We start from the raw sequence: 15323 nt of genomic DNA, 5'->3' as shown, positions 1-15323 counted from the left end.
CCGACGAGAAGTCAAGGTGCCGCCGATGCCGAAGCATTAAAGGCAAAATTGACGCAAAGATTTGGCCCATAATAACTTTGTGCTTCGAGATCCAAGACCATATATTCTTCTCTTCCTTGTTCCCCCAGCCACCTTCGTAATATGCTTCACATTGATCAATATCGACCGAGACCGTGATTTTTCCCGTAATATTTCGATATCTTTCCCGTAATAATTAGTTAAATTAAAACATCAAGAATACTAACCATTCAATTTTACCAAATAAAAAGAGAAATGAATTCCAAAGATAAAAGAGCGTATATTTATCCATTTTTCGTTGGTGTACAAGTAATACGTACCAATGTGCACAAGGTTGCATAAACGCAAAGACTTGTTGCCGCCGCGAGTCACAGGGAACGACGAACATCAATTAACCGCACAATTATGCTAAACACACGCCTTTATGCTCAACGCTCATGGGCCTAACAACATCCTAAGCCGTATTTCTATTCATTTATATCCAGGATTTCTTTCACAAGTTAAGCAAAGGATCATGCTTCATGGTTCACATGCCTGTAAGAAAAAGAAGTCAAAGCTTGCAAAACAAAGAAAAGGAGAGTATGCTAAGAAGCTGGTAGCCATCAATGAGCTCAAGAAAAAGAGAGGAAAAATGAAAATTCAATTGGCAAATAAGAAATTTTCGCAGAAAAGGAAGAGACTTTCGTAAAATTGATCGAGAAGTATCAAAGCGAAGTTGAGTTCATCTATTTTTCAGAACTACCAAGACTCGAAGAAGGCTTATCAACATGGATAAGTTTCATATTCCCAACCTTAGCCATATTCCCAACCAAGTATGCTATTGTATGGTTTTTAACGGGCGTGATTAGCTATGCTCATTCCTATTGAAAACTTGCAATATCTCGGCTAAGTTTGACACATATAGTAATACAAAACTACATAGCATTATATATATAAGGCAAAGTCCGCTCTTCGGCGTACTTTTACTTAAACACAACTAAAAGTCCGCCCCCTCCCAAGAGACTTTTACTTAAACACAACTAAAAGTCCGTTTCTCCGGCGTACTTTTACTTATCGCACTAAAAAGTGTTTCTCCGGCGTACTTTAGTGAAAGATAACCAAAAGTCCGCCTCGAGAGGCGTACTTTCCTTTAAGACTAGTACAGCAGATGCGACATTTTCTACTGTGTCACATCGCAATTTGATACATCACGAGAATCTAGATCCATGTAACCGGCTTCCAAGAAGATATTAACACAATGTAATAATCATGACAATGTAATCACATGGTATGACACACATGATGAGTTAACAGCTTAATTTCGTAAATGTGTATCACATGACAACACAAGCGTAGTTTTCATCAAATTCAATTTTGGCCATACTTAAGCTCATCGCCTGTAGAAAAATGTAGCTGCTTTGTCATCACAAGAGCAACTTGACAAATTTTCGTTTGGATGCTATGGGTGCACAAGCGGCCTTTTTTTACTGTGACGTCGGGGGTGATTTAAGCGAGACATAAGGTCAGGCGGAGAGAAAGCGGACCGTGTCAAAGGTCGTTGCGTGGTTTGCTTGTACGTAAAAAAAAAAAAAAAGGGTGAAGAAAAGGCGGAAATGCATCACGGGTGTGACAAACTTTACACATCACTATTAGAATTGCATTAGAAAGTCAAGTTTGGAGCAAGGAAAGTCAACAAAGAGCACATGAAGGATATCAACAAAGACGGGTATTATATGCAACATATATATATATATATATATATATATTAAGGCATAACTAAAAGTTTACCTTGAAAAGTAAAAAAAAATATATATATATATATATATATATATATATAAAGTCCGCTCTCCTTCTACTCTCTTTACTTAAACACAACTAAAAGTCCGCCCCTCCCGTACTTTTACTTAAACACAACTAAAAGTCCGCTCCTCCCGTACTTTTACTTAACGCAACTAAAAGTCCGCCCCTCCGGCGTACTTTTTTAGTGAAAGATAACTAAAAGTCCGCCGAGAGGGCGTACTTTCCCTTTAAGACTAGTATGCTAGGATGCGCATTTTCTACTACAGTCACATCGCAATTTGATAATACGAGAATCTAGATCATATGTGCCTTTCCAAGAAGATATTAACACCACAACAGAATCATGACAATGTAATCACATGGTATGACACACATGATGAGTTAACAGCTTTGCGAATTTGTAAAAATACATGACAACACAAGCGTAGTTTTCATCAAATTCAATTTTGGCCATACTTGCTCATCGGTTGTAGAGAAAACGTAGCAGATTCTTTGTCATCAACCGCTATTTATCATTTTATACAAATCAATAGTCAAATTCTTGACAGAGAGAGAGAGATAAATAAACTTAAGTGAGAAGAACTTCAATACGTGCAATATACAAACAACAACGCCTAAAATGCGTAACCTTCAATGAAAGTAGCAAGACGTCAAAATTACGACCCGTCCACTACGTATCCGTAATATAAATAACATCGGGAGGATTCTATCAAAGGTTGAACTAAAACTATAATGGCATTTATCAAACAACATAGTCGCATAGTACACTACAAGATTCAAAGAAGTAATGATGAAAGTGGTAAAATAGGTTAAAGAAAACAATAAAGAAAAAATCGCAGGTGCAAATCAAAACACTCAACCATCCATCGTAAAATTTTTACACCCAAATCTTAAGCAAAATACATTAAAGATACAACAACACATGTTACTAAGCATTAGTCACTTGCCTGCATTCCATCCCGACAACATAGAATATGCCGAAGTCACCGATCCACATCAAAGTCGCCTCGGTTGAAAGTTTTGCTTTTTCGAGATGTCAAATGCTTCTACATGCTCTACAACAAAGTCAATTCTTTTATTAGAGGTGCGGATAAACATCAATTTTATGTTTGGGATTGTTTTGCCCAGAACAATGACAGCTTAAGAACATATGCGCCTCTTTCATACACATTCCCCTGAGGCAAATTGTATGGGGTGACAATCGGCTCACGAAGAGTATTTCCTCCCCGATTGACTAAACGGTTGAAAACCGTGACATAACCCTAACCTTACATTCCTCGTTCCAAAAAAAAAGAACGAGTTTCATTGAAGTTCTTCCAAGCCTCGAGTCCGATGGACGACGCATTACCCCATCCTCTCGCGTATGCTCACGATGCCATGTCGGTACCGTAGTGCATCGGGATGCATATAATCTTTTCAATCTAGAATCAAAGGAAAATAATACATTTTCTTGTAAGGGACCAATTTCTCTCTTACGATTTCAAATCGCGATTATATAAAGAATGTTGAGTTCTTCAAGCTTTTTCTCGACATGCAATAAATTAAAACAAACTTTAACCACCAAATAATATTATCCTACAAGATTTAGCACAAACAAAGGTCGAATTTTCCATTTTCATCGCATTTTCGCCAAATAGAGATTCCCAATACTTAACCTCCAAATAAATTATAAACCCAACAGCTTTTCAACACACCCAACTTCGATTTTAGCCAAAAAAATACTTAAAACACTACGTCATTTAGATAATAAGCAAGAAAACACGGTATATCTTAATTTCGTTTTAGATTTAATGTCGAAACAAACACAGGAGGTAAAGAAGAAAAAGCGCCCATAACACATACAAAAATCAAAACATACCTTTCTTTTAGATAAAAATTCAGTAGAAGAAGAGAAAAACACAATGTAAACCCTAGATTCACATTATTTTGATCTATGTTGTGCTCTCTCTCTCTATGTTACCAACCTCGCATGCATCTATCTCTATCCGTGTTGGCTACTGTGTTGGAAATGAAAGAATGCGTAACCTAGCTAGGAGATATCTTTTGTTTTTTTACATTTAACGACGGAATAGCGACGGATTTTACAATCCGTCGCTAAATAATACATTGATTTCTTTTAATAGTTAATATTGCGACAAAATTTTCCGTTCTTTCGCAAATATATATTTTTTCTAGAAAAATTAAAGGCCTAGCGACGATATTTCGTTGTCGAATCCGTCGCTAATTAAAAATAAAATTTGTCGCGCCTGTTCGTTGCTAAATCGTAGTAAATTTAAGGCGCCAAAAATTCGCGCTAATTATTAGTAACGAAACTCATTTTTCGTTGCTAATCCGTCGCTATATAATGAGATAAAATTTTAGTTTTTTTTTTGCGACAAAATGAGGTATCCGTAGCTAATCCGTCGTTAATTAGCGACGTAATATGGTCCGTCGCTAATATTCCGTCACTAAACGCCGATTTTTTAGTAGTGTAAGGGCTATTATTTTTAATTTATTACATAATATTAAATATACTTTCAAGTCTTTATAATCTTTATAAAGAATTGCATTCTTTTTTGTAGTTATGTAAAGAAAAATAATTTCAAGTAAGAACTTTATGTTTATTTATTCAAAAATCAAAATAGATCTTTTAAATTTCATAAAACTTGACTCAAACTCTCAAATACAAGAAGAGCACCCAATCTACACCGCCACCTTCTAGGAAGGGTTCTGTTTCAATTAGGCTTCTAAGTTACAATAAGATCACCTAATCTACACAACCACCTTCTAGGAAGGGTTCTGTTTTAACTAGGCATCTAAGCAGTTAATTATAAATTATCACACTAAAACTTGTACAGATCTATGTACATTTTTTCTAATTGTCGTATCGGTTCTGTTACATTCAATTTTGGAATTGGTATATCTCCTTGATGGTCCATAAGTTCCATGCCATCATCGCTATTAGTGTTGATTATCTCTTCATATTCTTCTTCTTCTCGACGGGTTAATTTTGTAGCCCACGATGTCTTCTTTCGCGTTGATCCAATCCTCGAATAAGACAAATCTCCAAGCTATCTTGTGCTAATGAATGTTTGTGATCTCCGAGTTGAAATCTTGCCGCGCTAAAAGCTGCCTCCGAAGCTACTGGTGACGATTGAATAGTTAGGATATCTTGAGCCATTTTTGAGAGTAATGGAAATGTCTTGCCACGCTCCTTTCACCATCCTAAAATATCTTCATTGTCATCGTCGTCCACAGTGATGCTTTACAAACTCTGATCAAGATAAGATTCAAGATCACTTTCATTTTGAGTATTGGCAATACCAAGCCACGCAAAGATCCATTGATCTATCAAATTTTCTATTGCCAAATTTAGCCTTATTTTTTTGTGAAGGTCGTTGATTTTCACTTCTACTTTCTTCATTTTTATAATTATTATACTTTAGTTTAGCTTTTAATTCTATGCTACGTTTACACTCTTCAACATTTGGATGTTCATTAGGAGGAATATCTAACTGCAAATAAATTTTGTCAACAAGTCCACGAGCACCTCTTAATTTTAAAGACGGGTCAAGTATACAAGCAATCAAATAAATATCGGGAATAGGAAAAAAATAATTTTTAAATTTGAAAATCATTTCATCAACGGCTTCCTCATGTTCGTTTGATTTTCTATATTCCGCAAATAGTTTTGTAAGCCCACAAATATAAAATAACATTTGTGCAATTGTAGGATAGTATTGACCAGGAAAAATGCTTTTGTTGCAATATAATTTTTTTCTAAAAAAATACATAGTCCTTCAATTTCATTCCAATCACTATCTTGTATTTGTTCATGGGGATGATAATGATGTGCATTAAAAACATATTGAAGGGGTTTTTGGTATTGGTGAGCAACAAGTAGCTTTTCATATAAAGAATTCCACCTAGTACAAACTTCTTTTGGAATTTTTTCTACAGTGCAAATTTTGCTCAACACAATATTTTTTAAACAAATTAATTCTACTTTGCTTATGAGCGCTAAAAACATATTGACAAGCATATCGTATTTTTGTCAGAGAACCCTCAAATAAATCAAGACCATCTTTTACAACTAAATTAAAAACATGGCATGTACATCGGACATGAAAAATATCAAGGTTAATTGGGCAAATTCTTATATAGCCATAAGTTCAAGACTCTTAGTCATGGAAGAAGCATTATCAAATGTAACAGTTAATACTTTGTCAACAAGACCATACAATTGCAAAATGTCTAGAACATTTGTAGAAATATAAGAACCTGTTTTTTTCTCATTAATATATTTATAACCAAGTATACGCTTTTTCATATTCCAATTATGATCAATTCAATGTGCCATAACACATAAATAATGAGAAAAGACATCATTTGACCCTTGAACTTGGCACGAAAACTCAGTTTGATAACTAAACTTAACTTGTATTTATTTAACCCCCTTAACAACTTTCATTTCAATTATTTACCACCCTGAAAAAATAATACCACTCTCACAATGGGAGGTGTATTACACTCGCGCCACGTCATTGCCACGTCGTTGCCACGTCATTGCCATGTCAAAAATTACTAACCCTTCATTTTTTATTTTTCTTTTATTATTTTTTCTTTTTTCTTCTTTCCCCCTTTTCTCTTTCTTCTTCTTTCTCCTCAACCCCCTCGCCGCCGCCGCAGCCGCCATGATTGAACATAGCTCAGGTCGTCATCCTCACCACGTCATTGCCATGTCAAAAATTACCAACCCTTCATTTTTTATTTTTCTCTTTCTTCTTCTTTCTCCTCATCGTACAATAACCACCCATAAGAACAACACCCACATCTTTAACCCACACCACCACCACCACCATCATCACCCCACCAAATTTCATCCCATTCCTTCTCAAATTCGTCCAAATTGGTTATTTTGGTTGTTATTGTTGGCTATTATTATTATTATTATTATTATTATTATTATTAGCAACCCAATTTCTTCCATAATCATTATTCCATAACTTTATTTTTCAAAGAAAACAAAAATCAAAATCAAGAAACCAAAAAATGGTGAAAATGGTAAGAAAAGAATGATGAGAATAGAGAGAGAGAGGAATTTGTGAAGAAGGAGGAGGAAGGTGGTGGGGACGGGGACGGTGGCGTGGGGTGGGGGTTGTGAAGAAGACGAAGGTGGTAGGGGAGGGGCTATGGCGTGGGGTGGGGGGGTGACGAAGAAAGAAGGTGGTGGGGGCGGGGGGGGTGCACGGGGTGGGGTGGGGGTTGTGAAGAAGAAGATGGTGGTGGGGGCGGGGTTTTGGTGAAGAAGAGGGCGGGGGGTGCATGGGGTGGGGTGGAGAGGAGCGGGTGGGGGTGGGGTGCATTTTGATTTTTTTTTTTAATTATATATTATTATTATTTTTTTAATTATATAATAATATATATATATATATCCAGCCCACCTTTTTATATTTTTCACTCTCTTAATTTTTTTTTTTTTACTTTTTTTTTTCACGTCAGCATTTGGGGTTGTATTTAATTAAGATGAAAGTTGTTAAGGGGGATAAATAAATACAAGTTAAGTTTAGTTGCCAAACTGAGTTTTCGTGCCAAGTTCAAGGGTCAAATGATGTCTTTTCTTCATAAATAATCATTGTCATTAACACTGCGACCTATATCAGAAGTGACAGACACTCTAGTATCTAGGTGATGGAACACACAACGCATATATTGATAATAATCATTTTAAATTTAAAAACGTCGGCTCTAATAGTGGATCTAGGAATGCCTTGAAAAGTAGGGTTATACATAGCTCTAATATAATGCACAAAATTGGGATTAGAAGAAAAACTAAAAGGCAAGCCACAAACCGCAACCATTTTAGCTAGTTCTTCACGATCTCTATCTTTATTATAAGCCATTTGAGTGACAGCGGGGTTAGAAGGATTTAAAGTTTGTTGGACCATATTAGATCCCCCAACGGATCCATCGGGAGCGGCACTACTAGCGCCGGTCAGTGTGTTTTTAAGTCCGGCTGCTAATCGAGCATCTAAGTATGGTTTTCCAACACATGTTTTCAAGTGTCTAGTTAAACCACCCGTCCCACCCGCCCCTCCGTCGCTTCCGTGTTTTAAAATTTGTTTACATTTGTGACAAATAGCCTGAGTTTTAGTATCATCTAAAGTCATGAATTTCCATACGACACTAGTTCTAGGACGTCGCGCCTTAGTCGTACCCGAGTAGGAGGTATGTGGGCACAACTGTGCCCAGACCGAGATGTAGTCCGAGTTGGAGCTTCGGTAATTTGGACTAGTAGGTGTCTCATTTAAATCTAATTCCTCGCCTTCTTCTACTTCTAAATTTTCCAAATCATCAAATTCTAAATTACCATAAGCCCTATCTAAGGCTTCAATTTGTAATTCTAAATCTTCTAGAATAGGAGGAAAATCGGGGAGAACAAAAAATTCAGTTTCATCAACATGAGTGAAATCCTCCGTATTGTTTCTAAATTGAATTTTAGATTTACTAGAAGAACCAAATTTACCCTTACTACTACGGCTAAAAGGGTTAGGGATTTCAACAGTTTTACCTAGGACTGGGATCTTAACTTTTTTAGACATATTATCAAAGTATAATAAAATAAAATATGAAAATTAATTGAAAAAAAGACGCAAATAAAATCCAAGAATTAAATAAATTAAAGGATGGAACGAGTGTACCAAACATCTGCGTAAAAGCAGACGTAACCGTAAACGTTGAAATTGAAATTATGTTACTTTAAGCTTGAAAGTTGCTCCAAAATTCAAATATTGCCCACTTCACCAAAATAATAATAATAATAATAATAATAATAATAATAATAATAATAATAATAATATTTCACCAAATATTAGAGAGAGATATAATTGATAACAAATATTAGAGAGAGAGATAATTGGTGGATGATTTGTGTGAAAATGAATAAAATGAAGAGGTATTTATAGTTTAGAATTCGGATTAAAATGCAATTTATTAAACTTTAGGGGGCATTTTTTTTTTTTGGGAGAAGGGGACTCCAATGGCTGAAAATCAGACCGTTTGGAGTCCCAACGTAAATATTTTGGAGGCTCCAACGGTCAAAAGGCTGACCAGCTAAAAAAAAAATTAATTCAATTTTCCAAATGCAAGCAGACCGGTCGGCCGGCGATGCACGACCTGGCCGGGACGGGACCGGGCATCACTGACTTTTCCCCCTTCCGCCCCCCTACCCGTCCCCCTACCCGCTCCCCCATCATTAACCGGGACCTGGACGTTTCGGTGCCGGACAGGGCCGGACACGGGGCGGGACTGGGACCGTCCCGTCCCCACTGACAGCCTTAAGCCAGCCCACCTTACTTGTCAAGCCAATCGATTGGGCTGACAAACAGGCCCATAGAACAAAACTGCCACATCAACAAGCCTTTGATGAAGACGATGCAATACTCAACAACTAATTCAAGGACCATATTAGAAGAATACTGCAGTACAATCATATAAGATGCAAGAAATATTACATAACTAACTCCTACTAAATTAAATTTGAACCATAACTAATCAATTAATAGATTTTGACAATGTGACTCACAGAATGGTTTTAAATTGTATTTCATTCAATGTTTTGTTGCCCACACCCTGCTCCTTTGACATTGAGCCTACGGAGGATGTAGCGTTCCATCAATTGAATTTAGTTCATCCAAAATTTATACCGCGCAAGTAGAATAACAGTGATTTATTTGATACATATCTGAAAGTTTGAATTTCTTTAATAAAAGAGAAGTACAAAATCAAATTTCAAACATGACATATCTGTCTTTTTGCCTTATAAAATTTTATGATTCCGCTACTGATTAAATATATGGTACACACATTAAGATCATCGAATTATCTAAAGTTGGCTACATATCTTCATGCCCAGTGTTTTAAAAGGTACGGGCGTAAGGCGAGGCGTTTTACGTATGCCTTGCCCGAGCGTAAGCCCCGAGGCACAGGGCGTAAGCCCCACGGGTATTTAAATTTGAGTATTTTATAAAATAATATAATTACAACAAATATCTTAAAATTGGTAAAATTGCATAAAAATTGAAGAAAACTATAAATAAGTGAAGTATATAACTATATATAACTATATATATATATATATATATATATATATATATATATATATATATATTGATGTACTCCATTCCCATAAAAACTACCAAAAACAATCCATTATACGCTACTTACAAAGCACAAGTTTGCTTATGAAAGTTCAGCATAAATACATCAACTCCCATTTGGGAACAAAATGAAGAATTCAACATTCAGGTGATCAAAAAATACACTTTATCTAGCCTCTTTTCTTGAGAGTAGGTTTCATCCATGAGAGCAAAAAGGTCAAAAGGCCTGCAACAAATAGAAAAAAGCAGTTGGTGACTTAGTACAACAAATAGAAAAATGCAGTTGGTGACTTAGTACAAAAGCAGTGGGTGCAAGTATCTTAGACTTGCACTGCCAAAACATAGATTCATAGTCTGGCTAGCTGCTCAAGGAAGGCTACTAACTAAGGACAGGATGCATGGAATGGGACTACCATGTGATTCCATTGAGTGTGTACTATGTGATGATTCTGAAACTGAAGATGCAGCACACTTATTTCACCAGTGCACATGGACTCAATCGCTATGGAGTGAAGTATATCAATGGATGGGACGCAGAATACAACAAGCAGAGGTGATGGACAGTTTGACAAGGATAAGAAATAGCAGGTGGAGCAGGTTCAAGAAGGAGACTATAGCAGCAGTGTATGGGGCGACTATATACAACATTTGGCAAGCTAGAACAACAAGATTTTCAGAGGGAAAAGTGTGCAGGGGAATTCATATTACAGCAGATAAAACATGTAGTGAAAGAGAGATTGAGCATGTATCTGAGTACAAAGCAAGGCAGTAAATTTCGTTTTCTTATTGATGCATTATGTAATTAGATTCTGGAGGCTCACTAATCCTAGTTATTCGGACTAAGGTTATGAGTGCTCGATTAGGTTGTAATTGGCTTTGGTGGTATGGTAATAATTCACATTTTATTGCCAAAAAAAAAAAAAAAAACTTTTTTGCCATTGAGAATTGAGGAGAAGTTCGTCTGGCCATTTTCTCAAATTAGAGAGCTCAGTGTTTTCACATGTTTCGGATCAGTGTTTTATAAGAAACACCATAGGACAAATTAGGAAATCACAGAGAGAATTTTACAATGTAGTGCACTTTTCATACAAAAAAAAAAAAAAAAAACTGACTTATTTTCTTACCCATTGAAAATTACTTTACATTAGAAGTTCTAAATACAAAAATCAAAGTTATTCAACAATCAACATTATACCCATTACCCAGTTACCCACTTTCTCATATTTTCAATCAACACACATAGAAGCATGCACACATATAATCTCCTAATATATTTTAAACGAAATCAAGAGAAACAATAATAAACTTGAAAAACTAGTTTACATACATATTTACAAACTAACAGCGAAAAAAATAAAAAGAGAAAAAAGCAACTTGAGTTGAAAAGAGTAAAGAATTTGTCTACATGGAGGAACAAAGAGGATGACTAACCAGCAATATAAACTCTTAAACGCCTTTTAAAACACTGTTCATGCCTCAGGGCTGGGGTGTACTTTTGGTATAAACAGTGAGATAAAAATATTTATTGGTTATCCTATTCGGACATCAATATCTAATTCGTACTTTTTTTTTTTTTTGCACTTTTATTTATTTCGAAACAACTTCGAATATGCAGTCTTTACATATGATTCAAGTTTAAGTATTTTTGTCTGAAGATCAAGCAAAAATGAATAAAGTTCAGACAGAAATGGTTCCTAAAGTTCAGGCAAAAATAAACGAACTTCGCCTCATATGAAATTTTTGAGACATCGCATATTTGAAATTGTTCCGAATAGATTTGCAACTTTTTACGTATTGTGGGTATGGCTTAATCGCAGAACGTAGTACTTGTGCACTTCGGCCAAGAACGAGTACTCCTCGGAACCCGCTGCTTCTATACCAGCCTCTTATATACGGAAACGACTTCCAGTTATACCAAATATACTCTAATTCCAACTGTCGTAACATGTTCTGTTCAACCAAATAATAATAACCAAACGTAACTAGAGTTGCCAGAAATTGCCATTCTAACAAGTTCTTCTCCTATCAATTACTTTTACAAGGCGCCATTCTAACAAGTTCTTCTCCTATCAATTACTTGTACAAGGCCTTCTACCAGTTATTTTAACCGAGATCAATCAAAAGTCAACCAATAACCCGAGGAAAAATGCCAAATGCTTTTTTTTTAATTCTAGAGCTTACTTCAACCTAAACCAAAATTCTTTATTCCTTATAGTGCACTCACAACCATCACCAACTAATATAAAAAAGGCAGTGCTATTTGTTTGTATTTTTGTGTGGAAGTAGGTGCCAATTGATTCCTTAAACTTCACGTCATGTCTACATTATCACTCATGATTGCTTAAGCTTTTCAGATAGTGACAATATTATCATTTGAGCATTCCTAATATTCTCCATTACCATCCAATTCACTGCCGCAACTAGAAACTACTTTTTAATTGCTGATGGTTAAATGATGTGTATTCTCACGTTAAATTATAAGTGCTATGTTTAAATTGGAGAAGAGAAGCCTTAAATTATAAGTGCTAAGTTTAAATTGGAGAAGAGAAGCCTCTGAAATAATGGGAGGAGAAGCCTTTGAAATAATGGTAAGGTTATCCGTGTGTGACCTATGATCACGGGTTCAAATCATAAGATCAGCCATTAATGTTTGATTCGACGATCTACATCACACCCCTTTCTTCCCAAGACCTTACGTGAACGCGAAATGCTTTGTGCGCAACGCAACACCGTGTTATCCCTTTTTACGGTTAAATTGGTGTAAACACCGGAAGTAATTATTTGCCACCATAAGACCTTAGCTTTTTTCTACTCGGTAGGCAATGAATTAAGTTTCCCATTCGTAATTCAATTAAAACATAGAGTATAAACTTCAACTTTCTAGATCGAGAGAAAGGAGCAAAACTAATTCATCTCTTCCTCAGAAGCAAGATGGCAATGACAAGCAAGTCCAGCTGGCATCAGTTTGAAAAAACTATAAACAAACTAACCTTCCAACCTTTAGTTATTGGAGAAACAAGATCATAAAGTAGCATAAAATACATGTGGAATTGTGGATCACCACACAAATTATTCAGTGTTCAACACTTTTACATCTAAAATAGCAAGTCTTTAGTCTATACAAGAAAAAAATTCCCTCATGGATCTCAGAGTGTTGTGCAAATTATGAAGAACAAAAGAGAGTTACTTATAGTTGAAATAAGTCAATAAAATAACTGCAGAAATCAATATTAACGAAGCAACTTGGCAAATATGAACAACAGAGAAGCATATTGTCACATAAAGAAAAGAACACACAGTAAATTTATAATTCAATTGAACAACAGGGGAGTATTTTATAAGGTAACCAATTCCAAATGGATTATCATTTCCACTAAGAACTGATCTTTTTGCTTTATTTCTTAAATTCAAATATTTGCATTAAACAGTAAAAGCAACGATAAAAGATTGGATCTTGAAATTGAAATTGCATTAGATAAATTCAGATATTTACATCCAAATCCAAGTAGACAAACTAAAATAGTACCAACCGTTCTTAATACTAATTCCACCTGAGTCCTAAATACATCAAAGTTTATATTCAGATCAAATCAACAATGATTCCAGTTAAGAAATTAACCTAAACCTTCACAGTTGAAACTTCCAAGATATTTACTTCCTAGATATAATTGTGCTGCACACCAAGTCCATGTTTGCCATGAACACATCCAGGCCTATTAAAAACGTAAGGCCCTTTTTTGGATTTGTTCATCCTTGAATTAGCCCTTTTCCCTATTTTCCTAATCCTTTGTCTCCCAAATTTATCACTTAACCAATTTGGCACCAACTCATCATCCAAATCATCGTCATCATAATCTTCTTCTTCCTCTTCCTCTTCCTCTTCTTCTTCCACGTCATCATCATTAGAACTATCAACCCTAACATCATAAGCGATCAATGCACCAACAAGCTGTACTTGCAAGGGAGAATCCATGGATATATCCGGAGATGGTGACCCGATTTCACACGGGTCAGTAATCGGGTCATCTTGTTTTAACATGGGTTCATCAGTGAAGGAGTAGGTGTCATCTTGTTCATCATCAGATGGGTTAACGAATTCCCATTCAGACAAATCGTCGAACACATGGTGGGCAACTTCGATTTTTGATGACTCAGATCTGGTGATCATTGTTGTGAGATCTTTTCCAAGGATTCTCAACATATTGGCTTTGATAATTTTTTTGTTCTTGAAAATGGATTTGAGGGTTTGTATTGTAGATTTGTAGTAGTTTACTTGTGGAGGAGTTTTGGTTTTTTTGAGATGAAGAAGTAAAAGATGTTGTACATGTAAATAAGGAAGAGCAGTTTAGGTGACGTAGCAGTTTTGTTTGGTCCACCTGTTTATTTGCTGCGATTCTATTGGTTCAGTTGCGTGTCGTTTGCTAGTATCGTGCAATTCTTTTTTCTCTTTTATCTTTGTTTTTTATTTTGCTACTTTTTCTGAAGAATAAACCGAAACGATGGGATGGATATCCTAAACGGTGTCGTTTAACTAGAAACGTGTAACAAGGGAAACCAAACATTTTTTTGTTCTACTAGGATTTGGATATGTTGACCCAAGAACCGTGGAGAAAGGAAAGATAGAAGAAGAAGAAGAAGAAGAAATAGTATTATTTAACTTAATATAGTGAAAATAAAATTTATTTTATTAATGTAGTTAGCATGTCGTACCAAATTATTGATTTTATTTTCAGATAATTAATTTTAGAATGTATTGAAGTAATAAAATGGAATATTTTGGGACGGTGTTGTTTTGACTCGGACTCAGAAACGTGAAACAAGGGATACCATACGAGCTTTTTCTTCTGAAAGTTTTGGGTTAAGTTGACCACGAGAATAGTGGAGAAGGAAAGGCAAAAGGACAGAAATTTAGACTTAACTTATATAAATGTAATCAGAGTTTGTATTAATAATATAATTTAACATGTCATAATAAATTATTTCTTGATAAATTGGCAAAGTTTATGGTGGCTGTTAGCCTACTACAATCCTCCTCTTTTATTCAAGCTTTGATAGCTTGTTAGTTTATTTTGAAAATTACTTTTTTCAAAATGCTTTCTAAAAAACTATTTTTGTGGAAAAATAGTTCGTGTTTGATCAATTAATATAAAAAACACTTTTAAACAGCAAAAGTTTTTTTTTTTTTTTTTTAGCTTCTGAAAAACGGCTTCTGTTATTCCCCAGAAACACTTATTTTCTCCCAAAAACTTGGCCAAACACCCCACTTTTTTAAAATAAACACTTATTGGGAAAAAAAAAAGCACTTTAGGAAAAAATAAACTTGGCCAAACAGATTATGAGACTGACAATAAAAGCAAGCTCACTCCGGCGGAGATACGTATTATTATT

At 35.3% G+C, this 15323-nt stretch overlaps 1 protein-coding gene across 1 annotated transcript; it reads right to left on the bottom strand.

Annotated features, from left to right (window-relative positions):
* Positions 1 to 13382: 13382 nt before the first annotated feature.
* On the bottom strand, positions 13383 to 14266 carry LOC132046878 (nucleosome assembly protein 1;1-like). The gene has a single exon (XM_059437686.1). It carries the CDS (start codon positions 14134 to 14136, stop codon positions 13594 to 13596), a length of 543 nt encoding a protein of 180 aa, XP_059293669.1. The 5' UTR covers positions 14137 to 14266; the 3' UTR covers positions 13383 to 13593.
* Between the last annotated feature and the right edge of the window lie 1057 nt (positions 14267 to 15323).

Source organism: Lycium ferocissimum, chromosome 2, assembly GCF_029784015.1.
Source record: "Lycium ferocissimum isolate CSIRO_LF1 chromosome 2, AGI_CSIRO_Lferr_CH_V1, whole genome shotgun sequence".
NCBI lineage: Eukaryota > Viridiplantae > Streptophyta > Magnoliopsida > Solanales > Solanaceae > Lycium > Lycium ferocissimum.
Note: the sequence above shows the minus strand (reverse complement) of the source record. Positions and strands in the feature narration are given on the sequence as shown.